The sequence below is a fragment of the Astyanax mexicanus genome, chromosome 2, assembly GCF_023375975.1.
Source record: "Astyanax mexicanus isolate ESR-SI-001 chromosome 2, AstMex3_surface, whole genome shotgun sequence".
Classification (NCBI taxonomy): Eukaryota; Metazoa; Chordata; class Actinopteri; order Characiformes; family Acestrorhamphidae; genus Astyanax; species Astyanax mexicanus.
Genome location: NC_064409.1, coordinates 62,843,409 through 62,870,231, shown reverse-complemented (window position 1 = coordinate 62,870,231; position 26,823 = coordinate 62,843,409). Strand labels below are relative to the sequence as shown.

The 26,823-nt window shown below is 37.8% G+C and overlaps 2 protein-coding genes across 6 annotated transcripts in view; both read right to left on the bottom strand.

The window, feature by feature from the left end:
- ush1c (Usher syndrome 1C) overlaps positions 1-18,707 on the bottom strand; it is a 29,889-nt gene extending 11,182 nt beyond the window's left edge. For 3 of the 5 annotated variants that reach the window (XM_049474702.1, XM_049474703.1, XM_049474704.1), the window contains exons 1-20: positions 18,530-18,707; positions 14,733-14,800; positions 13,597-13,740; positions 11,664-11,802; positions 10,575-10,683; positions 10,385-10,409; positions 9,852-9,909; positions 9,667-9,770; positions 8,907-8,991; positions 8,740-8,799; positions 8,499-8,555; positions 7,825-7,967; positions 6,383-6,448; positions 6,156-6,295; positions 4,653-4,702; positions 4,313-4,480; positions 3,987-4,103; positions 3,109-3,726; positions 1,577-1,630; positions 1,170-1,286 (exon numbers count right to left, since the gene is read on the bottom strand). In XM_049474702.1, the coding sequence (XP_049330659.1) occupies positions 1,170-1,286; positions 1,577-1,630; positions 3,109-3,726; positions 3,987-4,103; positions 4,313-4,480; positions 4,653-4,702; positions 6,156-6,295; positions 6,383-6,448; positions 7,825-7,967; positions 8,499-8,555; positions 8,740-8,799; positions 8,907-8,991; positions 9,667-9,770; positions 9,852-9,909; positions 10,385-10,409; positions 10,575-10,683; positions 11,664-11,802; positions 13,597-13,740; positions 14,733-14,800; positions 18,530-18,565 (2,358 nt within the window). In that variant the 5' untranslated portion in view covers positions 18,566-18,707. Of the gene's footprint in view, positions 1-1,169; positions 1,287-1,576; positions 1,631-3,108; positions 3,727-3,986; positions 4,104-4,312; positions 4,481-4,652; positions 4,703-4,967; positions 5,018-6,155; positions 6,296-6,382; positions 6,449-7,824; positions 7,968-8,498; positions 8,556-8,739; positions 8,800-8,906; positions 8,992-9,666; positions 9,771-9,851; positions 9,910-10,384; positions 10,410-10,574; positions 10,684-11,663; positions 11,803-13,596; positions 13,741-14,732; positions 14,801-18,529 lie in introns of all 5 variants that reach the window. The other 2 variants (XM_049474705.1, XM_049474706.1) reach the window with 2 other exon arrangements.
- Positions 18,708-24,804: 6,097 nt separating this feature from the next.
- The window catches only part of LOC125799100 (piggyBac transposable element-derived protein 3-like), a 73,563-nt gene continuing 71,544 nt past the window's right edge, over positions 24,805-26,823 (bottom strand). The window contains exon 3 of the mRNA XM_049475065.1: positions 24,805-25,023. Within this exon, the coding sequence (XP_049331022.1) occupies positions 24,805-25,023 (219 nt within the window). The remainder of the gene's footprint in view (positions 25,024-26,823) is intronic.

The window sequence follows — 26,823 nt, the reverse complement described above, 5'->3', positions numbered from 1 at the left end:
ATCATGGCAAGGCTCAGCATCCGCAGTTTGTGGGGATTTAATACAATCAGGCAGGATGGCTTAGAGGGTATCGGGGCAGAATTCTAAACACTATCAATCAGACTTTACACTTTAGTAATGATTCATGTGGTGAACAAGAGCCTGTTTCCCGGTCACGTTTACACTCTCTTCACCCTTTACTTTTCTCTGCCGCTTCCCTCTCTCTCCCCTTAGCTCTTAGATCTATTTTTCTCTCTCCCTCGCTCTCTTCTGCTCTCTTCCCCCGCCTCTCTCTAATACACTCATTCCCTGAGGAGGAAATGCTCATTCTCAGTGGTGGCCTCATAAATCTGCACAGTACGGGAAATGCGCACCCTGCATTCAAAGGGAAGTTAGTTGTGAAGGTTTCCCACCGTCAGCACTCTCCAGTTAGTAAGCAAATTGCAGTGTCATTTGGTCGAGTGTAGAAAATGCCTGCAAATTATCTTAACAAACAATATTAGGTGTGTGTAAATTGCAATCATATTGTAATATTTTGTTTTGCAATACTGCATTGATTTTTCTTCTACTCAGATTTTATAAATATGATAGTGTTTTTGTATGATTTATACTAAAATTTTACTTAAACAATCACAACATATTCATTAACATAATATACAGTTCTGGAACAAAATAAGAGACCACTTCAGTTTCTGAATCAGTTTCTCTGATTTTGCTATTTATACATTTGAGCAAAATGAACATTGTTGTTTTATTCTATAAACTATGAACGACATTTCTCCCAAATTCCAAATAAAAATATTGTCATTTATAAAGTTTTAAGAATTCAGAAATCAATAATTGGTGGAATAACAGTGTTTTTTAATCACAGTTTTCATGCATATTGACATGTTCTCCTCCACCAGTCTTACACACTGCTTTTGGTTAACTTTATTCCACTCCTGGTGCAAAAGTTCAAGCAGTTCAGCTTGGTTTGATGGCTTGTGTCCATCCATCTTCCTTTTGATTACATTCCAGAGGTTTTCAATTTGGTAAAATCAAAGAAACTCATTATTTTTAAGTAGCCTTTTATTTTTTCTAGAGCTGTATATTTAAATGCAACCCCTGTATCATGATACGTATCGTATTACCAAGTTCTTGCCAACACACAGCCCTAATCAACACACACACACACTCAATCTCAGACTCACCGTGGGTTCTGGGCGTAATACAGGTCTGTTTGGGGTTTGAGATTGGGGCAGCATGACTGGTTTTGACATGACTGGGTTTATCTGTCTCCTCTGGGATGGAGGGCTTGGGGCCATTTGCTATAGATTTGACCAGAAATAGACATTAGGCATATGTGGGAACAGCAATCAGAAGGTCACCTTCAGCAAGCAATTTGTGACCTGCGTAATTCAAACTACACACAGAGAGAGAGTGACCCTGAAATCCAGGGTGTATAGACTGAGGAGAGTGAGTGTAAGATTAAAGGAAAAAAGTCAATAAGCACACTGCATCCAATATGAACACAGGGTCCACTATGAATTAACTTCAAGGGGCTCCGATACACAAACTGCAAGCATCCTCTGATCAAAGCAGAGGGTATATGGCTCACCAGTGAATTGCTGGACGTTGATATTCTGCTGGCATGAGAAGTGTTTCTCATAACCTAGGCCACATCGATAACATGTCAGAGTAGGAAGGAAAAAATGTAAAAGCAAGACATTCATCAGCATAAAGGTAGAACATAAAGTGAATCCCCCAACACAGAACAGGTCAATCTCCTCTCTTTTAGCCCTCACAAGCAATCTTACACAATCAATGGCATTGTTATGCTAATGCACTGGGCATCACAGGCCTTGAATGCACGTCACACAAGCTAAAAACTAATGCAATCAGCCAGGACACAATACCACAATACTACACAAAGACAGCTCATTTGGGAGGAGGGAGGCCCTTTTGTCCTTTTTTGTCCTTGTCTTTTGTCTCTTGAGGCTTGATAGTCATGATTATTAGATTTATATGGCAACAATCCAATCCCACACATTAGTATTGATACTCCAATACTCTATACGAGGCTAATAACATCAGACAATACTATGTCAGATACTGGAAGATAGAAATAATCAATAATATACAAGAGGGAGTGCAAGAAAGTGAGATATGAAAGTTGTAGCTATAGTTAAGCTATATTTAAACACAACAACAAGTATGTGTTTTAAACACCTTTTTAATACACTTGAAGTATATTGTAAATGTACTACTTTGCCTATTGATACACATATTGTGTAAATCTGCTACTGAAAAAAAAACACTTAAGTGCACTTTAAGCTGTATTTAATGCCACTATACATATATATATATATATATATATATATATATATATATATATATATATATATATATATATATATATATTTCCTATTAACACAACATATACCGGTAATTTATATAATATTGCCTAAAATACATTTGGAAATACAAAGAAATTTAATGTGTATTTTCATAAAATATATTCAATTGAAAATGCACTTTAAGTTTCTTTTCTATATTCTATTTGAACATATTTTTAAATATACTTCCATTTAACAAGGGTATAGAACAAACCTTGAGTGTATTATTAGGATTATATGACAGTTTCATTATCAGAGTTTACTTTTAGATTTTAAAATAAAGACAAACAGGACTGATAAAAATAAAACACACAATGTGCCCGACCTATCTAGCAACAGAGCTGCTTGGTTTTAAAACCATTGTGTCTGTGTTTAGGGAACTTATTTGCGTTTTGGGATGCTGTGCAAAAAACAGCCTGAAATATATCAAATGCATATTTAGTTTCATTTTAGTTTTATAAATAAATAAATATATATATAAAATAAATATATAGTAAAGGCACTAACGTCAAACCACACAATGTACCCTCCATACCTACTGTACCTACATTGCTCTATTTAAACACACACTGTCTTTTTATTTGAGCCTGCCCAGGGCTTCTACTATTATCTTGGTAATGCGATGACCACATTAGAGGGGCAGAGCAAAATTATTTCAAAACTATGTCTAGCCAATCACGTTTCAGGATCAGAACTAACTGTGGTATTTAATCTGTGTTAAAGCACCTCTATTGTTAGACCGATGTGAGACTACCTTTGCACCACCAGGGTAGGTAGGATTACTGGACGCGTTCATGTGGAAGCCCCCTCGCTGCCTGAAGCCATTGCCCTCCCATTCATTTTCGGAGAGGCGCCGGTATCTGGGCGGCACGGTGTGGTACTTGTCCTCTTCGTGCTGTGGTGGAGGAGGAGGTGGAGGTGGTGGTGGGGGAGGAGGAGGAGGGGGTGGTGGAGGAGGTGGAGGGTGAGAGGATGATGTAGCCCAGGAGGAAGGCTGAGGTTGAATTCGGGAAGGAGGAATGGGATGCCTTGCTCGACTGATTGAAGACGGATGCACCCTGGAAGCGGGTGGAGAAGGTGGACGCTGAGGAGGCATTCTAGGGGAGGGGGGAGCAGGGCGGGATGGAGTCAAGGAGGGTCTGGGTGAAGGAGAGGGGTGGATAGAGGTTTGGTGGAGGCGAGGTGAGGGTGGGGGAAGAGGTAAAGGTGGTGGGGGTTGGGTGGATGTGGGCGGAGTAGGAGCCAGTCTTTTCAGAGGCTTTCTCAGACTCTCGTCCACATCATCGAGGTTGATGTCGTCCAGGTCGGTCGTGGCCAGCTGCAGACCTCCGGGGAATCTTCTCACAACCATGGGAGAACGAGTTGGAGACATCTGCACAGACACTCCATATGCTTAAAACACTGAGCCTGCTCTGGGCTTTTATTACATTAGCTACATTAGCTTTGTAGCTGCAGGACAAAACCAATGAAGATAACCACATCTGAGATAAGTGCAAAATGGGGTCAAATTCAATTATCCATAAGAACTGTTTCATTAATATACAAGACAAACTGCCTCCTTAACCTGTCAACATACTTTACACTCAAATCAGTCACATCACGATGAATTAAATTGGACCCAGAAGCTTATACCTCAGGAGAATCATTCTCCACTGAGGAGATCTGCTCCAGTCTAGTCTGGCAGAGCTTCTCCACCCAGTTCTGCACTTTCTCCGATTCCTCCAGATCCTCTCGTTCCGTCTCAGATACCTGCCCACATCAAACCAGCCTGTCTGAGAAACTAGGACCTTACACAACTATTTTAACATTTAACTACATGTTTTCCTTCAAGCAAACAACAAACCAGTAAAGATTTTAACCAACGTGGCTTCTACTAGAAGCCTAAAGGACACTTCCATATCATGTCCAACTGCAACACACGCAATCACACTGCAAACACATGTCGTTATAGGCTGTACCTCCTGCAAGAGTCGACTGATTTTCATCTGTTTCTCTCGTTCTAGAATCTCCTCCTTCTCTTTGGCCAACTTCAGCTCAAACTCCATTTCTTTCTTGCTCTTTCGTTCTCCCTGGAGCGTGTCTGTCTTGGACATCTTCTTCTTTTTCTTTTTGGTCTCTTTTCCTTTCTAAATGTTAATGTTGCAATGTTGATATTGTAGTATAAGAACATGCACCATAAGTAACATCACATAACAACAGATAAGAGTAAGTAGGCTTTTACTAAAAGAGTTTGCCAGTATTGCAGACATTCTAGGACTGTACAACAAACACTGCACTCCATTCCAGCACACAGTGTACCTTTCTGAGAGTAGGCAACTTTCCTTCATAACGGTAAAACCAGTTGAGAGCTATGGGAGCAGAAGTGGAATGAGTTAATTTACAGTGCCAATGGTGTAAGAGTAAAAACACAACACACACCAGCTGCCAAGAAATGATCCAACCAAAACAAACAAACAGACAGACAGACAGTGTACCGCCTCACGCTGTCTGCTGTTATGTTCAATAATACCAGGAAGTGAAGGGTTGTCAAAGGAAATTTTTACTCATGCATAGATTGATAAAGCATTCTTCCATGCATCCCAGAACAACTGAACCACTCACTGCACCACTCACTTCTCTGCTCTCTTCTTCCTTTTCGTCATCAAGAGCATCAGCTTCAGCAGCTGTATGGGCCAGCAGGGCAAACCATAGCACACACAAGCCAGAGAAAGAAAGAGAGAAGGAGAGACAGTTGAAAGAAGAAAACAGAAAGGGATTGCATTCACGATAACTGAATGCAAATCTGTCCATGCAACTGAGGACTATTCAAATGTAAATAGTGTAAGTAGCTTAACTTCTGTTGTGAGCAGTGCTTGAAGTGGTACCAGCCTGTACCAGCAGAGACATACAATTTATTCATAAAAATGAATAAAAGTTATTTTAATGCTCAGCTTAATTCACGTTTATAGATACAATTCCATCCTTCAAAAGAGCAAAAAGAGCCAAAAAGCATTCTCTTTATGTTGCGAATGAAGGAATGTTAACAATAGTAGCCATATTTGCAATACCACCAAGCAGTATTTAGAATTTACAGCATTTCTAGTCACACAAGACCAGCCTCTCCTATAAATGGGGAGAGATAAGATAAAAGGTCTGAAGGTCAAATCACCTCTCAAAAAACATATATTAAACCAATATGAAATTTCACAAATACCTAATATTTGTAGAATTTGTCCTAATAACACACAAGAAGAGGTGATTTTTAAGCTTTTTTTGGCTACAGCACTTGTAAGACAGCTTGTAAGATTGAGAGAAGGTTAATTCCCCACTACTGCTACAGTATCTACTGGCTAATGTAACCAGCAAGCGAGAGTGAGTACTCTCAATTAAATGCCCATCCAGTGACTGGTCTACTCATTTATAATGCCTATAGGAAATGTCCTATCGATGTGGAGAGCTGGGCAAGTGCAGCAGCCAGAACAGGACAAAAAAGTTATTTTTTGTAGTTTTTTGGCCTTTTTAAGCCGAACAACCACATTCGTTTTTTTCAGTGATTAAATTATGCTTTTAAAAGATTAATTGGACCTTACATTTTGAGTGTTTTTGTTTCTCCATAATCATTTCTTTGTGACAAGAAAAAAATAGCTGGCAACTAAACAAGACTTTCCTATAAGCACTTTGGTACCGCCCACTTTAAGCACTGGTTGTGAGTATGTAGTTTTCAGTAAAGGAAAGGAAAATTTTATATATAAGAAACTGTTGCCAGATTCATGCATGTGAAGAAGAGCTGTGTAATGTAATCTATCTCTGCTAAGATCATACCAGAGCTCCTGGGTTTGGAAGGAGGTGGGGAATGGGATGGGGGTGAAGGAGAAGGAGCAGGGGATGGGCTTTTGGACCTCCCTCTAGAACCCCAGTCTTCTTCCCACTCTCTGTTGTGCTTTCTCTCAGCAGCTTCAATCCTAGTAAAGGCACAGAACATGGGACAAATTAGCGTATCATTATCAATTATGTGGGTCCCTATTTCAAGCTTAGTAATAAGGACTTACACTTCCATCTCCTTTCTGTATCGTTCCTCTTCATCTGCAGTCTTCTGTGAAATCTCCATCTTTCTCCTACAACAAAACGAAAACAAAAGGATTATGACTTATCTCTTCAACTAGATGAAGAACTGTTTAAGCATTTAAATGAATATTTTGATATGCTCACACAGCAGGTACAGTGGCCCAAATCTGATGTTTTTTTTGTCACATCTGTGACACAAATGTGTTATCTGTGTGGGCAGTGTGAACAGCAAAAACACACACTGTATCTGACAGTTTCAGTTCTGATTTGGGTCACTTTAATATAAGGTGTTGGAATCCAATACGTTTCCAATACACAGCAATGCGACTCCTGCAACTTTTATGTTCATCCAACTCAACATTTGAGATTAATGCACAGTTAAGGGAAGGGGAAATGGATGAGACCACATGAAGTGTTGGTCGTTTTGTGCACAAGTCAGTTTAGGAGTGTGAACATGAACTGTTCAGACAAAGTTTGAATCATATGAAATACTGTTCTGTTTTAATGTATCTGCCTAACATTGTTTACTTTACTTAAATATTGTATACATAGGTGTGAACTGGATACAAAAGTAAAATCAGCTGAAATCCTATTACTATATTTTCATATTCATAATTCCTAATGGTTGTAAGAACCCATAAAATAGGCTTTTAAACAGTGTTGACATTATTAATGGAATGCAAATTGAAACATCTACTAGGTGAAAAACAAATGAATCAAAATTGAGTCATATGCAAATTAAATGAAAGGTGAGAACTGCTTTACACACAGTGAGTGTGCTAAAAATTCACACATAAAATTATTATTCCCAAATATGGTTACTGACATTGCTGTGTTGATTATTATAATTATTTGTGTGTTTTGAGCCACTTGTGGTTCACTGTTTCTACTTCATGCTGTTTTTGCATATGATGTTTGTTTTTCATATCAGCCTAAATTTTATAAATGAGCTGGAAATCTGAGCTGGTTTTGATGGTGCAAGCTTGGTTTGTATGTGCAAAACAGAAGATTACTTTGAATGACAGGTGCTCTTTCTCTTGCTGCTCTTTGATGATCATCCATTGACTGGTCTCCTGTTTATAATGGCTTTAGGAAATGTCCTGTTGATGTGGAGATCTGTGCAAGTGCAGCAGCCAGAACAAGCCAAAAATGTTTTTTTTTTTTTTGCATTTCTAGGCCAAACTGTTACATTAGTTTTTTTATATAGTGATTAAAGGATTCTTTTAAAACAGTAATTGGTCCTATAGTTGTAAGTGTTTTTGGTTCTCCCTAATCATACCTTTGTAACAATAAAAAAGGCTGAAAAGTAAACAGGGTTTTCCTACAAGGACTTTAAGAACTGTGTTTTTCATATCAGCCTAAGCTGGTTTCATTGTGAAAGCTTGGTTTGTATGTGCAAAACAGGAGATTATTCTCTTTGACTGACTGGCGCTCTTTCTCTTGCTGCTCTTTGATGATCTTGTTGGTCTCCAGGGCCACTCTCTTCTGGTGCATGAGCTCCTGACGATCCAGCTCCCGCCGAGCTTCCACTGCCAGCTTCTCTTCATCTGTCATAAACAACTCGCTGCCCTGAAAAAAACCCGGACAATATTGAGGACACACTTTAGACTGAGAATCTTTTCACCTACTTACACACACACACACACATATATACACACACACATACACACTACATAAACACACATATACCCACCCCTACAAAATAAACCTTTCAGCATTTCTCTTAGTAAACAGACAGGGAACCCCTTTTAAGTGGGCCAGCAAATCACATCGTCACACCGGGCCTGTTTATCCTTAATAAATACCTGAACTTAGGCATTTCTTCTCAGGCAGAAAATTAGAAATCTGATCAGATTTTTATGGTCACATTGTCTTCAGACAGGAGACGTGATCTGCCAACCCTGAAGATAATGTATTATCACAAGCTTGAATTTAATTTCCTGTCCTTCAGCGAAGCCTGCAGGAATGACTGTGTGTAAAAAGAAATCTCCACAAAAGAGAGGCTTTGCTCAGGGCTAATCAGCTGCAGTGAAGAACTACAGAGCACTGTGGAGCACCTAGGGGCCAAGAGAATGAGGACGAGTGAATTACAGTACTTACAGCCCCAGTGAGGACAGTGATGGTGAGGCTCCTGCTGCTCTTCAGCACTCGAACTGCCTAGAAAAACACAAACACTACATTACTTCCAGTTCAAATCCCTATTCTAACAAGTCTGCTGATTCTGCATGTGTAAAATGTAGCTTAGCAATGAAGAGGAGTCATGATGCAATCCAAGACAAGACACGTGTCCAGATAACTGCTGGCAGTGTAGACTGTTTGTTGCCATGGTAACGTGACTTACCTCTTTGTGATCCACGTTAGTAAAATCCACCCCATTGACCTCGACAATCTGGTCACCAACCTGTAAAACCCCCCCATGCACACATTTACATTTCATTAGCGTGCTTTATATAGATAATGGCTCGTTATAGCAATGACTGGGATTTCAGTGATTAGAAAGGGCAGCACCTGTAAGCCCACTTCTGCTGACAGAGAACCAGGCTTTACGTTGCTAATGTAGATCCCGGGCTTCTGAGTGGGACCACTCGAGATGCTGCATAAAATAATTCAATCAAATGAATCAGCCCAAAGGTACACACATTGTATAAAACAACTATTATTTATGTATTTATTTATCATTTAGTATCTTCACAATTTTGATTGTATTGATTAAAATGATGTATAATCAGAGGCTATGTTTTTCCTGGTTCTTACAGTTTCAACCATAATGTTTTGGACAAAGACATATTTTATTTTGCAACATTTCAAATTAGACCTATCAGACATTATTAAAGTACACATTACAAACTTTAGTTTTAGAGTATCTGCCTATGTTTTGGTTTAGACCATATAAAGTTAACCTGTAGCAGTAACCTTTGAATGATGGCTAAAGCATAACAAGTGAGGCTAAAACATTACAGGCTTTGCAAAGAATCACCAGAGTAAATACTCAGCACCTGCTGATGTCTATGAATTACAAACTCAACGTTAAATAATACCATGCATCTATAACATGCTAAAAATGTTTATCATTGCCAAATTGAAACCAAAAACAATCCAAAAAAACATTTTTTTTGTTTCAAATCAACAAACAGTAAAGCAGGTTAAGAAACAGGTTAGTGAACACAGCTCATTATATCAAGTGATGGGCTGAATCAAATGCATTAAGACAGAAGAAAAAACACAAACTGAGTTGCAGTGTATTGTCTGATGTAGTATAGAGTTTTACCTGATGCCCATGCCTGTGGTACCAACAAGGCTGAGGAACACCTTCTTCTCTTTAATCTCTTTTCCTCCTAATGAGGCCATGCCAGCAATACTGTTCTTCTTCTCCTGAACATTAACAACACATCAGCAGTCAGATATTACTTTATATGAGAAATATAGGAATGAAGGACGGTTACTGGATCTTACCCCTGATTCAGAAACAAACTGGTCCACAAACTGCCACTTCAAAGGATCCTCAGAGGAGCTTGAAGAAAAAAGGTACTTATTAGTTGAATACGCCAACTTTTATTCAACTTTAGTTTTTTTTTTATTTACATTGAAGTCTTTAGGTAAGTAAAAGGTTAACAATTATTGGTGATTTGAGTCTACTGGACAATTGTATAATTTGCTTTGTGTATTGTCATTAATTCATCCACATAAACTCTAACAAAAAGCCTATATGTGGCATCCGTTATTGTGATTACTGACACATAACTAGTTATTTCAGCATCTATACATTATTTTTTCCATGCAGGCTGGCTTGGAAAGGCTGTAGTATTTGGGTGCAGATTCGCACAGACTGATGAGCAAAAGATTAACTTGTCGCCCACCATATTGGACACATCAACAGAGTGATGAAAAGTGGACGAGTGTCGATAAAACAAACTGTCCAATTACTTACAGAATGCACTACACAGTAAATTCTATTGACGGCAACAGAAGGCGACAGTTACTTTTACCTCTTAACTGGGATCATTCCGACATCTGTCGACAAGAAAGACACGGGACATTGGAAATCAATTATTCACATAATGACAAGTAATCAATGAACAAGCCTTAACATGAATATTTAAAGGCAAGTATAAGTTGACGCTTTTTTTTTTTTCAAATTAATGGCTATAACACCACGACTACAGCATCATGACTTACGTCTGACTTTCAGTGAGACAATTTTCTTGGTCTTGATAAGGTTGATAACCTCCTCGTGGATGCAGGAGGATATAGAGTAGCCATTGATGCGAACAATCTCATCCCCCACCTGCCAAAAGAGGGTAAACAGAGTGATTAAACCCATGAAAAATTGTCCCTTTGCCTATAATTAATTAAATCCTGCTGTGTTAAAAAATGGCTTTATCTTGGTCTTTGTAGAGATATCTGAAAAGAAAACAATACACATAAAACAAACTGGCACTTTTAAAGAGCTGTTTATGGATTCTAGTCTAGGGTTGAGGGTGAGGGTGCCCTATCCTAAAGGTTCCTCTATTGAATTCAAATAGAGGGCTCTCAGAAATCATTCTGTTCAGGTAATTAACTTCAGGGGTGAGTGGCGGACAGAAGGCAATATAGTCCCATCTGGCTAAAATTGGACAGTAAATGACTGTGACATTGGCTGGCATATATTGCTCAGAAGATCAATCCCATTAATCGCTGATTTATTACAGCAATGCTTTGCTTTAAAACTCAAGGCTAACTTCTATCTGCTGCATGTTTACTGAAATCAAAGGAAAATACAAGCTTATAGTGAATACAGAAAAACATGAAAGAAATATGGTATGTGTAGAGAATGTATAGAATATTTTCAGACCCTGTTTTAATTAGCATTTTAAAAAAGGTCATAGAATTCATCTCATTAATCTTTTACCATGCTTGGTTCACGGATTGCATTTAATAAATTTTTGGGTTGATGAAATCAATCTTTTTTCTCTTATTCAGAGCTTTTTCTTTATATATGCGTTAAAATGCATATAGTATAACATCAAAGTATACAACAAAAGTATAACATCATCTGCAGTTCTTCTTTCAGAGGATTGGTGAAATAGCCTGGTTATTTGCTCCACCTAGTGGTGTAAGAAAGCACTCACATTTATGCAATGTGCTCACAAACTCTTAAAAACCAGTCTTGGGACTATGTTTTTACATTAAATTTATCTTTAGAGCTGGAGTGTCATACATTTGTTTTTTGTATTTTTTTAAATCTCAGCAATATCATCTTTCACACTTTCTCTCTCTCATTCTCACCTGAAGGCCCACGTTTCCAGCCTGTCCATCTTTGACAATCTGGGAGATGAAGAGTCCACAGCCGAACTCCAGCCCACCTCGTACACTCAGGCCCAGGCCTTCAGGGTGCATGCGATCCAGACGCACCTCCTTTAGCTTCCTGTTTACATACAAATAAGCACAGACAGATCAGCATGTATTAAACTTATACTATACATATAAGTTACAGTAAACTAAGACTGTATGATACTGACCAAAATATTAAGTTGTGATTATAATCTTGCACATTTTCTGGATATGAAATCCACTAAACTGAGTAGACTCAAAAAAGCCATTACAGGAAGAAGTGCTCTTTCAATGATGCAAAGGAGACTGCCCATTGCTTTAACCTGTCCTTACATAAAATACAGAGCAAGCAGACACCCATATTTAGCCACATACACATATAAAATTGCATATACTAATTCCATTGTCTAGTAAACATATTTATGAAAAACAAACCAAACCTTTTCAGAACATCACTTAAAAAACAACTCTCTCAAGACATATGCTCCTTATTCAAATTAGGTGTGGATGTCACATCTCTATTGCTACAGTACATTAAAGATTGCAATACACTTGACTGCTTGATTAATACATGTATTAGATCATGTAACTGTCATGTTTTTTCAGAATCCCTCAGAAAGCAGCATCATGTAAGAATTGTTATTTCTTGCTCTTAATCTCCCCCTAGTGTCAGGAAGTGGAGTTCATTCTTTTAGCTTCTTTGAGGCACCCATAAAATACATGCTAACATGCATTTCTGGACAAGCTGGGAAATACAGAATCATTGTGTATCTGTCTAAGATACACTATATAGAGCAGTTAGCGGCATACTAAGCTCAAGGTCAAACTTTAAGCTGCTAATTTAAGGTAGACATGCCACATAATGATAGCGAATAATGTTAGTAAAGTAAGTGCAGTGTGAACACACACACACACATAAAGTTGAAGTCAGCCACCTTGCCCAAGGAGAAATTGAGGATTAAGTGCCTTTCTCAAGGACACCTCAGGCGGGGATTCTTATTCAGGGATCAAACCAGTGACCTTTTAGTCCCAAGCAAAGCTTTTCTCTAGGGGCAGCTTATCTGGCCCCTGGTGTTGGATGATTAATTTGTTTGTTGTTCCTGTTATAATTCTTATTAAAATCCATTAAAATACATCCTCTGTCTTTTGTCACTAATAGCACTGCCTATACAGAAAGGCCCATTCATATGGTTCTCGCACTGCTGCCACAGTCTGGAATATACTGGTATTTGCAGATTAGTGTGCTGTCCAGTAGGGGTGGGCGATATGGCTCTTAAATAATATCAAGATATTTCAGGGTATTTTTGCGATAACGATATACTTGGCGATATAGGAAAACTAAAATAAGTAATTCATTTCAGGAATATAGTATAATAGTATAACAGTATAATCAAAATGTGGCAAAATAAATAATATAGAATAAAATAATATAATGCAGCAAATATTGCAGAATATTTAGTGCATGCATATAAACTGCAAACTAACACAATTATACAATAAATACACTTTTCACAGCTTCACAGTAAATAATAGACTACTTTTAAGACAGAACAGCCCTATTATCACGATATGGATTTTTAATATCATGATATTTCTGTGTCACGATATATTGTATACGATATAATATTGCCCACTGCTACTGTCCAGTTCCCCTCTGTTAGCATGGTGTGTCTCTCACACACACATTTAAACCCTTGGGACTCATAACCAGAACTCCCCTGCCACCCTTAACTAAGCATGAGTGATGGCAATTACACTGACTCAGCAAGAGGGGGATGTGTCACACTACCCTGTCTCACTGCTGCTTCTCTTCTATCTCTATCTGTTACACTTCATTCCTCAAAAGTCTTAGAACTGTTTATGTTTAGAATGTTTACCAGCCACTCACCTGGACCTCTTGGGAGTAAGCTGGTCATACTCCACCTGGTGTTTGAGAGGAATGAGAGGACGGATGGCATCAAACAGAGGTAAACGGTTTGGTTCATTGATCACCAGCTTCAAGTCCCCCACCAGAACAGGTAGCTCCATAGACCTAAGAGAAAGAAAACAGAGACACATTTCTGAGACAAAACCTGGAATGAAAGGTGTGTTGCATATAACAGTCAGCACACACTCCATTATCCTGTCCCATTTCAATCAAATATTTAAATAAAAGGCACATTATCATAGATGCTTCAATATTTCTTAGTGGTCTAAAAAAGAAAGTGATCCTTAATAATATCTGCTTATGAATTTAGTCTCCTGCCCCGGTGTATGAATCATTCATGACTGGTATTTCACTCCTGACTCAAATATCAGAGCCAAAGGGTCTTTAGTGAATGGCCACCTGTGACTGGGTGGAGGAGAGTGGAAACTATCAGATCTCCAGCCAATAAGACAAGCTTGAACTCCTTGCCCAATGGAGCCTCCACACAAAGATCAGGTGGAAAAAGCTGCAGGTAAATTTAGCCCCTATTTAGTTCCCTTTATTCAAGTCAAATGAACAGCAACTAAATACTTTTGTCTCAGTACAATTTTAGCTGCATGGTGTTTACTCACAATTTTTCCATTATTTAGGGAAAAACTATGAACTTTTAAGACATGTCCAAACTATTTACTTACATATTATAACTAAACAATATTATCTTTTTATTTAGATTTTAATATACATTACATAATAACAGCAAAATATAGTAACATAAAAGCAAAGTTCAAATCTAATTTATTGTAATGGAGAAGAACAGATCAGATGCAAGTCCAAAACCAGTAATCAGTAAATCACGCAAGCCTGTATTTGAGTGAAACTGCTTGAATATTACTGTACATAAAGGGCTGGACAGCAAGCCTTGACCACAGGGACATTACAGTGAAATAAAACGTTTGTACCCGTCTCAAAATAACAATAAAATAATTGTGTCTTGTTATGACAGCTTTCTCAATCCAGTTCCTTTTTTGTTCCTTTAATCTAAACAAAACAATCCTTAGACACATCATAATATATTTAAGGGCAACACCCGATCATAGACACATCTGGATGATACTCACTGATGATACATGCGCAGAACATCATACAGGTAATCCTTCTCTGCCTCATTATCAATCAGCAACTCAACCTGCAAACCACAGGAACAAACCACATCACTATAAGTTACAGTAATAATCACATTCCTTCAGAGAAGTGCATCCTACTCACCTGATGGTGACTGAACTGCTGTAAAAATGTTTTAAGGAAGCGTTTGGGCCAGTCAATGATGTAGCACATCTCTCTCCCAGAGAGAGACAGATAAGAAAAGAGAAAGGGAGGAAAGGAAAAAGAGAGAGAGTAGAGCTATGTGCAGTATCACGTGGGTGGTGTGCTAATTTAACCTGGGAAACTGAAGTCATACATGCTATTGTTGTAGGTTGGGTGGGTCAGGTGGAACTGCTTGGGTGCTGCTCTGCTCCACTAGACCTGCTTTATTCCCCGCACTCAGTGTTCTCACACTGAACAGGCTCATTTTACATCACTGCACAGACCGCACCGCCATACTACAGCACATATCTACAATAAATTATAATGTTTCTTAGATTTTCTATTAAATATGGGTGTAATCATTTTCAATTTTGACTTCACATTTAAAGATTGGTGTCAGACAGTAGTTCGTGTAGTGTTGTGTTTAAACCCTGCCTACTAGATTTGTATTCTTTCGTTAGATCTCACTGTTCTGATTGGATTGTATTTAGAAATATACTGTCTGAAATGTTTCAAAAAATTTATTTAAACAACAGTAATATATCCCCTGATTACTGTATTACGATACGTTGTGATATGTTAAATTGTAACACCTGAATGTTTTTCCGTACCACCAAGTTCTTGCCAATATTTAGTCCCATATTTAGGTTAGGAGTCCACCTATCTTATAGCATCCGCAGACTATAAGGATCATAGCACTATGGTGTTGTCGGTATTTAAATGTATTGATCTTCCTCACACTTGATGAGCAAGCAGTTAGGTCACTGTTGCCATCTAAAGCTATGCAAATACCCTTTTTAAAAACATAGCTTAGAAATGAGTGAGGAAACAGTCTAATTGCTTGTTGGTCAATAAACAAGAGGTCATAAATTTGAATCTCAGCATCACCTTCGCCCTCAGGAGTATAGGATGCCCTCCCCCATGTAATACTGGTGTCATAACCAACAGATCGGTATGAACAATGACAAAATAAAGGAGGGGAACACAATTTTAGCTGCAGCAACAAAATAAAATAGAAGACAATAGAATAAACCAGATTGGAAAAAAATAGAATACAACAGGTCAGAGTAAAAATGAATGAATGAAATCCATGGACGCTTTTACAATTTTACACATTTTTACGTAGAACCATTCACACTCATCCACACACCGGTGAGAAGCGGCAGTCAATAGCACAGCGTACTCTCAACTGGAAATAATCTCAAGAAAATATAATAGAAAATAAAATATATCAGAGTGGGACCGAAAATATATGACAAGATAAGAGTGAATGGAATAGAACAGAATAAATCAGATTGAAATATAATAGAGTGAAATAGAATAGAATAGATCACAGTGGAATTAAATAGAATTAAAAATAAAAAATCTGAGTGAAGTAGAATTAAATAGAATATATCATAGTGATATAGAATAGAATAGAATAGAATAGAATAGAATAGAACAGAATAGTGGAACAGATCAGAGTGGAACAGAATAGTATAGAGGGATAGAGCAGAACTTTGGGTGGAGAAGACAAAGGGTGTAATAAATATACACGATAAAGGCCTTGCATGTCTCACACTGGACTTTAACACCATAAACCAATAACACCGATCTTCAGAGCACAAATCAATTTAGTATTGACAATCTGTTCTGGGGAAAGCATAACGTACTGTCAAAATAACAAAAAATGTTTAGGGAGAGATTAGAAAGAAATTCTGCGTCCAAAAATTAAAACAAAAGGTTTCTTTTATTGCATGACCACAGATTACAGACACACACACACACACATCAGCAGCGTGGCCAAACAGTAAATGAAGCAATCCTCTCCGCCTGGCTGCACTCCTCTGCCACTTCATCTATCTAGAACAGTGAAGAACAGCCCTTTGTGTCAGCCACCCCCCTCTCTCTCTCAAACATACACACACACACACAGCAGATGGTGTACGGTGGCTTATTACACATAGTTCACATGGGGAAGCTTCGGTATCTGTTTCAATGCTAAGCACTTTACATACATTGCTGATATGAAAAGTATAGTAATATAGCATTTTAATACTTATATTCATAGTTATCTGCAATTTAAATAAATGAACTACACAACAATATCAGTGCTGTGAGTGGTAACAGTCACAATTATTAATATTATAGGACTTATCAAAAGGACTGTGGGGAGATGTCTTCCACTGAGCTCTGCTTAGACAGCAATGGTCATGATGAGCAAACACAGTGGGGTAACTAATATCAGAGACCTATGTAACTTTACAATATGTTATTCCAAATTTACAATATTTATATATTCTGATTGTGTTCTAAGCTACTGCTGTTTTGAAAGGATGTAATTTATACGCTGCTCTTTAGAAAGAGTTCCAGCAGAATGTCCCACATGATCCTATGTAGGCATTTTTGCATGATTGCAATAACTGAGCAATACATGATGGTGTGTCCAATAAATATATCATAGAAATATAAGTTACTTACCACATCCTTGAAGTGTATTGAAAATTAATGGACTGAAAAATGTGATGGAATGTTTATTAAGTGGAGGATAGAAATGGGCAGGTGCTGGTGGTATTAAACATTTCTTTATCTGTTTTTGCAAATTAACTGTTTATTACGTCGCTGTCCAATGAAAAAGATGTATCTCCAAAACAGCAACTTTACATAAGACAGATAAAAGAGGGAACTTCTTAACTTTTCAATGGAAGTCAATGTAAAGAGTTTATTTCAGGTAAATTTGGAAACTTTTATCAAGTTCATTTGACACAGTGTTAGAGACAGTTGTGCCAATTAAGTAATAAACAAAAATCAACAAAAATGGAGATACTTGTTTTTACTGGACAGTGATGATATACACTAAGGCTTACAAATGTTTATATATATATATATATATATATATATATATATATATATATATATATATATATATATATATACAATTATTTTTAAATGTGTTTAATATATATATATATATATATATATATATATATACAATTATTTTTAAATGTGTTTAATATATATATATATATATATATATATATATATATATATATATATATACAATTATTTTTAAATGTGTTTAATATATATATATATATATATGTATATATATATATATATATATATATATATATATATATATATATATATATACAATTATTTTTAAATGTGTTTAATATATATATATATATATATATATATATATATATATATATATATATATATATATATATATATATGGTCTTATGGTCGATCTGTAGTCTAGGTACAGCTAGCACCTGTCAGGTGGGGTATGAGTCTGTGAGGACCTGTCCGGGAACAGGTGCACAGGTAGGTTAGCTAACTGGTTAGCTAGATTAAACCCACCCTGGAAAAGTAGACAGGTTAAAGTACAGCGGGAACACACCAATAATAATTATATGTTGTATATTAAGGTATGTTTAGCAGGTTGTTAGTCAAAAACAAGCTATTGGTAACATTTAATAACATTTTATAGAGCACTTTAGCTGCTAACGTAACTCATCCACCATTCCTGAAGGGCTCTATCATCGTCTAAACGCTGTTTCACCGCATTTGTTTCGTTTTCTCTGAGGTAAAGTAGCTGAAGAGAAGTTAAACAGCTCGCGCTTACCTTGTGACGAAATTCTCGAGCTACTTTTCGCTCCATGACAAAAACAGAGCTTTTCCGCCGTGTGTGTGTATCTGTGTGTGTCTCGCCTCGCTCCTTCTCCTGTCGTTCGCTGGGTAACGTTAATGTGTGTGTGTGTGTGTGTGTGTGTGTGAGAGGTGTCGTCGTGCCTGTTAGCTCTCCTGCTGGTCAGAGGTCGATTAAGGCTGTACCGTTTTACTGCTGCTTCAGGCTGTGTGGCCTGTTCACCGTGAAAGCATTAAAATATGATAGACTTTTGGTCCTCACATTGCTCACAAACAACGTTTTTATTTCTTTTAAATATTTATTCTAGTTATAAGACTTCATAATACACACATAATATATTTTACAGATTATTCACTTTTATATCGTTTAACTTGCATACATTTGTCCACCCTGTCATGTCATGGTTGTAATGACTCAGAGGCAGGCTGCAAATACAAGTTGGTTTTATTAGAAACCATATGAAAACTGACAAAGGAAACATTAAAACTAGCAATACAAAAACAAAAGAGTGGCAATACAAAGACAATACAAACAAAAACAAAAGACAATAACTATGGAGCCCTATGGAGCCCAATAACTAAGCAAACATTAAGTTAAAAAAATAATGCGTGGCCACAACTTTTTTTATTTATTTTATTTCTATTTTTTATCCCATTTTCACCCTAATTTACAAGGCCAATTACCCAACCCACTCTATAGGACTCCTCTATCACTATTGATGCCCCAACACCTAGCACATGCCTCCTCCGATTCACTGGAAATCAGCCACCGCCTCTTTTTGAACTGCGGCTGATGCAGCATTGCCGAGTAGCATCACAGCGCACCAGGAGGAAAGCGCAGCGACTCAGTTCCGATACATCAGCTCACAGATGCCTTGTGCTGAGTGACATCCCCCGTAGAAGTGATGAGGGGAGAGAGCGCCATCTTCCCACCCAGAGAGAGCAAGGCCAATTGTGCTCTCTCAGTGCTCCGAAGTCGATGACAAGCTACAGGCCACAACTTAATAAGGCGTAGGAATGAGATCCTAAGGTGTGAGATAATTAAGGCATGGGAACAAGATAATTAAGGCGTAGCCACAACTTTTTATGGTGTGGGAACGAGTTAATTTAATCATAGCTATTAAGGCATGGCCACAAGATCCTTTTGTTTCACAGCTAACAAAGTAAGCAGCTCTCAGGGGTTGTGCACAGTATGACTGCATAAGGAAGGTAAACGGGTCTGCATACTGGCTGCATTTGTCAGATTTTATTATGAAAATTAAGTGTCTTTTACTTAGAATTATACCATGTCTCACAACTAGAGACTCCAAAATATCACCACAACTCATTCCAAGATGAAAATAAAAAGAAACCAATTCTCTCTCAATTTTTCTACAAAAGTTTAGTCTTATTCATGGGCATTAATTTACAAAGAAACAAGCTTTATTATTATCTGGCTATGACTTAATTATCTCGGTCACACACCTAATAAGTTGTGGCCATGACTTAATTCTCATTCACATGCCTTAATTATTTCATTCCCAATCCTTAGGATCTCATTCCCATGTCTTAATAAATTGTGGCCATGCACGTTGCCTGTATTAACAGTTACTTTGGACAGGGAATTCCTGTATATTTTAAATAACTTGATATAAAAAATCCAAATAACTAATATTAAAATGATTAAAACATAGCTTTAGAAATATAGGAACACATACTGTACAAATGTGCTACACTATAAAATTGTGATATTTACCCTCCTAAAGTTATTATTCAACTTAAACCAGGGAGCACTGTAAACATGGCAACCACCTATGCTGCTCACACAAAACACATGTTTTATGGATATTATATGTCCTGACTTATATGTCCTGTTGTGTCATTGGAAAAAAACAAATGTAAAAACAGGTTTGTATAATTATATTTATTTAACCTGAATTTGACAATATTATTTGTGTTCTAGGTCTGAAGGAAGACCTTCATTTTCATAAATGATATAGCAATGGTGTTCCTCAACTGTGAAGAATGGTATAAAGGTAGGATGTGTGAAGTGTGTGAAATTGGCCTGCTAATGTGTTGAAAGTAGTGAATTTAAGCTTAAATCCATTCCACCCACACTCTCCCACAGCTTCACTCTCCCTCAACTTAGGTCCTAGGGCGTCCCCTGGTGGGCAATTTGAATTGTTACACTAAACAGACATATGAAACATTGCAATATAAAAATATAAAATATGTATTACATAAGCTACACATAAAATATAGTATATAATACATATATATTTAACATCTATAAAAACATATATAATATAATAGAACAAAAATAGTGTATTTTTGGCTTTTAGAGATCTGTTTCAATGCCTTTAACAATTCGTCTGATTTAATAAAACATGTATTACATATATTAACACACTAACAAAAACACCTTAACAAAAGTTTAGCTGATAATGCAAAAAGTCAAAACAAAAGTCTATAAGTCTATAATTTAATATGGTTTAAGTTGAGTCTGCAACATTTAAAGTCAGCTTGACCACATTTCTAGAACACAATGATGGATTACAAGTACTGCAATATCAGAATTTTAATCTTAAATTATTTATTACAGAATAAGTCATGTGATCAAAGAAAAAACATCAATGAGCTTCTCAGAAAATTGAACTGATTTGTTTATTTTAATTCAATAATCAAAACTGAGTCTGGGGTCCTATTGGATAGGGACATTTTTTTTAATCCAAGGAAGATTCTAATTATAAATTATATTTTTCTTTTATGAAGTTGTTGTTTGCTGTTATGGATAGACTAAGACCCCAGCAAGCCTATTCTCAGAGTTGAAGTTAATTCAACACTTGATTTCTACGACAAACAATATGTGTTGATGCACTGATTGCTAAGACTAGTTTTGCAGTGGTGAGCTGTGCTTGAATTTAAGTTCTCAGTTCAGCAATGCATGTTTTCTTCATGTACTTGCAGTACGTGACCCAGAATGTGTTAAAGCTTACAATAAGTGTTTGTGTGTATCTGTGTGTGTGTCGGTGTGTGCGTAACGGGCTCATTTTGCAAGAGGAGCAGCCAGTTTTACTCCTGCTGGTTCAGCTGTTGGCAGTGCGGTGCTTTGTGAGGAGGAGGGGGGGTTAGGCCCTGACCCAGGGGGTGTACAGGGAGGGATTACAGTCTGTAATACTATACCGTCAGCCCACCATCAAAACACACATGCACTCACAACACTGGATGTAAAGAGTGTTTGCATTGAGTTCGGGACAGATACAGTAATTGTAATGCTAAACATGTTCAAAAGTGAGCATTTTTACAATGAAACACACATTAAAGTTTTTTTTTTAGTGTGTAATTACATGTCCAGCTGTTTAGAGTTCATAGTTGGTCAATCAACAAATAATTTAGGTGTTGTTTTGTCCCATGCAAGTAGAAAACATGTCTTAAGTTCTGCAAGAGTACAGTGTCGTCTATGCATTTTTAATTTTTTTAAATTCTCCCAAAATGTTCTTTTGGGGACAGGACTGCAGGCAGGTCCATCCAGAACCATACAACCTTCCTCTCTAGCCATGCTTTTATATTTTGTGCAACATGTGGTTTTTCTGTAAAATATTGAAGAATCTTGCAGCACATGTTCCTTAAAACCACCAATGTAATGTTCTGCATTAAAGTGTACTCACACAACCCCATACCATGGCAAACTTTAGCTTTTGGAATTGTTGCTGAGAACAGTTTAGATGGTGCTTTTGTCATTGGTTTAAAGCACAAACCACCAATTCTCTAAAAAGAGATCTGGAACACTGTTTTGTCCTGACCATATTATACGTTTCCACTGTGTGATAGTCCATCCCAATCACCTGTTTAAAAGCATTATTATCTTTTTTTTCTTTATTATGTATTAGCCCTGTGTCATGATGGAGCAGGTCTCAGACACACACAGATGCAAATCAAAATATAATTTACTAAATAAAGTATAAGACAAAAGAAAGGTCTGATAAAGCAAGGTCAATACTGGTAAACAGCAGCAACAAAGAGATAACATACCAGGGTTGATAAACAGTCCAGATGTCAAAACGAGGCAAAACAATATCAGAGGGCAGTCTAAAATCAAGGTTGATAATACAAAGCAAGGTCAAAATGAGAGAGTAACATAGACAATGGAAAAACATGTTGTACAGGGATAAACTGTTAGTATTCAGCAAAGACTAGGGCTAGTACTCAGGTGACCTGCTTCCTGAAAGTGTCATGTGCTGTGTCATGTGATCGAGAATGGGTGTGAATGGGTGTGTCAGTGCGTGGTGCATCCTGGGCAATGTAGTCCGGAGGCTGCAGATCACAGGCAGAGCTGAGTGGGGGAGAGATAGGAGCGCTTTCAGTGCCAGGCATGACACCCTGAATGACACCCACTCCCAACTTTTTTTGTGTTTCAGACCTGATATGCACAAATAGATGGGTGTTAAAATGCAATGAATTTGACCAGAAAACACATTAAATATCTTGGACTAATTCTGTCTGCATTGAAACGTTAAATACATTTTAAGAAGCAGTGTATTTTTTACTTGGGGCTGTTAAAATACTAAGTGAAATGAAAATGTAATTTACATCAAAAGTAAAGATATGGCTTGCTGTGCATTCACTCTCTAATATATGTGACATATTTGGTTACTGAGGCATGCTAGATCCCATGCACTTTTACTGCATGATATAAATGGGACACCGAACCACGTTCTGTCGTCATTTAAGAACTGCAAGTAACAGGAACTCAGATTAAAAATGGTCCATACCATGTTATCTTTAGAAGACTGATTAAGCGCTTTTCCTCTCTCTCTCTGAGGTCAGCACTCTGATGGATGGAGGGAGCAGAAGGGTGTGTGTTTGCGGCTTGGTAAAGAGACGTGCGGTACAGTACTTAGTGACACACCCACAGCAGCTCACGGTGGCCTGGATATCACGTTTCTGTTCATGGCAACGCAAACCTCAGAACTCATCCAGCTCACTGCATGACAAAGTAAATCATCTGCTGTCCACCACATTGCTGCTTCTGCAGCTTCTCTACCAGGAAAGCATTAAGTCACGGAATTAGGTATGGAGTGAGATACAGACCAGACTAGGCCCAGAGGTTTTCTTTAGTAGGCCTAGGTATATTTAGTGGGTTCTTATGACAGTTTCAGGCACTTTGAGGAACCCAGTTCCCTGCCTGCCTTTTTACTATCTATTAATCTGTAAATGCAAGACCTCGCCATTCTAGCAGTTTTTACATTTTGTTCAAAAAGGTAAAAGCACACTAATTATATTTGCATTTTTTAATTTGCTCAGATGCTCAGAGTCACTTACATTAGAATCATGTTACACAAGTAGGTGAAAATAGTGTTTGGAACCTTGCCCAAAAAGTCTTATTGGTGTAGAATGGTGGGCTTGCCCAGCCAGGTAATCAAGCCCTAGAAGATCAACGTTGTTACCCACTGCAGTACACTACACTACGCTATATATCATATTCAAATTTTAGGACACCCTTGTTTTATTGATTTTGTAAGTAAAATATAATATAAGTATAGTATGACATTTTTTTCTCAAATTTGAGTTAAACAATCACACAATATCGCAATATATCACAATATATTAAATCGTAAGACCTGTATTATGATACATGTTGTATCGCCAAGTTCTTGCCAAAAGACAGCCCTATTACATTCTCACTGTCAATAGACTGTTTTACAGTTGACCACCATCACAGTAGTTTGTTGACCATGTCAGACCTGAGTCGATAACCTGAGCTTTGTGGTTTGAATGTCGGCAAAATAGCTAAACATTTAAGGGTTAATGTACAGGAACCGTCCTGACAAGGCCGAAAAAGCTCTGAGTGAGCACTGTGTGCACACGTATGTGTCAGGTGAAAGGTCAACAGACCTTCGACTCTTTGGCATTTAGTGGCATTTAACTTGATGGCATAGCATGGTTATCTGTTATGGTCTGACAACCTTCTCAGTTTCTGAAAAATGGACATATCTTCAAATGTCTGTTACATAACCAAGAAGGTCACATTATCAAGTGATATGACTTATCAAGTGGTTATAATTTGCTCTTTGGATATAATACTGGTAAAACAGTTGCACCAGTCTTTTGGGCTATTGCTGTGCAGGCTTTGGTAATTGTATGTAATGAAATAGTTTGTTAAGCGCTGCAGTCTGTGCTTTTGCTGGCTTTGATAAGATTGTGAAATGAATATCATGCCATGTGTTAAACTTCAGCACTGTCTGTGATCTGCTGCAGAAGTTGGGCGTGCCATCAGGAAACAATGGCAGCATTGACGGGCTTTGGCCCCTGGTGGCTCAGGCTCCTCAGCCTTACTTGCCCCACGTTGGCCCCCCGGTGGCCCAGCGGCCTGTGGGATTGCACTAATGGGCAGGCGGCAGCACTGCTGGACAAGCTTGAGCCCTGCAGCTGTTGGCTGGCACACTCCGACTTCATGGAGGAATGACAGCTTTTGTCAGTGCCAAGAGGCTGCTAAGGGATGTAGAAAGCCTTTAATCACAGGGATGCAGGGATATGTGGAGGACGACATGGTCACTTTCTGTAGACGCAGCTAAAATCAAACCATTGTGCTGTGGCAGTTTGGCTCTGTCCTTATGCTTGGTGCAGAAGTAAGGAAAAAAGGGAAAATTGGGCATCAAATTGATTGTATATGCACAGTAATTGAACAAATCTGTTTATTTGTTTGTTTATTAAGACCTGCTCAAGTTCCTGTCAACACTTGTTCACAAAACAGATAAGTGCTAGGAATCATAGTTTCTTTTGCATGAAACTGTTTGTCCATCTACAGTTGTGTGCTCTCCTCCACCAGTCTTACTGCTTTTACGAACCAGCCAACTTTGCTAGCAGTTTAGACATTGAGCTGTGAGTGTGGTCTTCTACATGATGAATCCAACATTTTCAAAAAAAGATTCAAAAATAATAAAAACACTACCCTTCACACTACCTAATTACCTAATGCTTCTAATTATAAAATTATTAATAATTGCACTATTCTGACTGCCAGTTTCACTTGGCTGTGTGGTGCGAGATTCATTATTCTTGACAATGGTAAATTATTATTAGGTCTTATGTGTTTGTTATATATACCCTTACATATAGGCTATATCCATGTCTTTTAGTAAACTATTCTACACTGTGATTGCTTTGCGATTCATCATTCTTTTTAACTGAACCTATTAATATTATTTTACAATTTTTTTTACAAATGTTAAAATAATAGTTTTTTTGCCAGTGAGTGAGCACATAATGTCCAAAAATAACTGTAAACTTAAAGAAGCACAAATATTATGTGTCATCATCAGACCTGGAGCCTGTTCACATGATCCAAGTGGAAAATCACACTTCTGTATTAGAGCTCACATCACAGAGCCATCGGCATTGCCCCCCACCTCACGTTAACGATCGCTTCCCCTACTCGCATTCTGGGGCTGGGGGTGGTGGGGTTAGAGGTGTCCAGATGATGATGGGGGAGAGCTGCAGTGGAGGGTATATATGTGCTTCTGCCGACAGCCAGGATGCTGAGACAGGGTAATTACAGACGCTAAAAATACGGCAGCATTTGTTTTAGTTAATGGGAAAGCTACACTGAGGGCCAGAGTCCACAGGCAAAAAGCAGATAGGGTTTCTCTGCTGACCACGCTGAATGCCAGGCATTACAGTTTGAGAAGGAGAGAGACAGCCAAGGGGAGGTGCAGAAAGCCCCCAAAAGAGAGAGATAGAGGGCCTGGGGGGTACAGTGCTCTTTTGATAGTCTGAGGTGGCACCATCCAGTGTCCTGCTGGCTAGAGAGAGAGGAAGAGTTGCATTTCAAGAGTGTTCTAAAAGTGCTAGAAGTAATTCTGGGCAAAAAAAAATCTCAGAATAGGAGTGCTGAGCTGGGAATTACATTTCAAGATTTTCTTTTTACTTACAGTAACTAGTGCATTAAATTAATTTATTGTCTCGAACTGAAAAACGAACATGTGTGGTTTTGGAAATAATGCATTTATTTGGAATATTTTCTCAGTATAATTAAAATTTTGATATCATGATTTACAATAAAAAAAAAAAATAGTATGTGATTCTACACTGACATGCCAAAAAGCATGTGAAAGGAGTATTATCCTGTCTCACAACTTTTGTGAATGCTATAGTGACCTGCAGGATGTTCATGTGGGGCCTCTTACATTGTGATTTCTGCCTTGTCTGTTTGCATGGACGGTTCAAGTCAGACACCGCAATTACTATAACACCTTCTATCACATATTCCCTGTACTCATGTAACACACACTG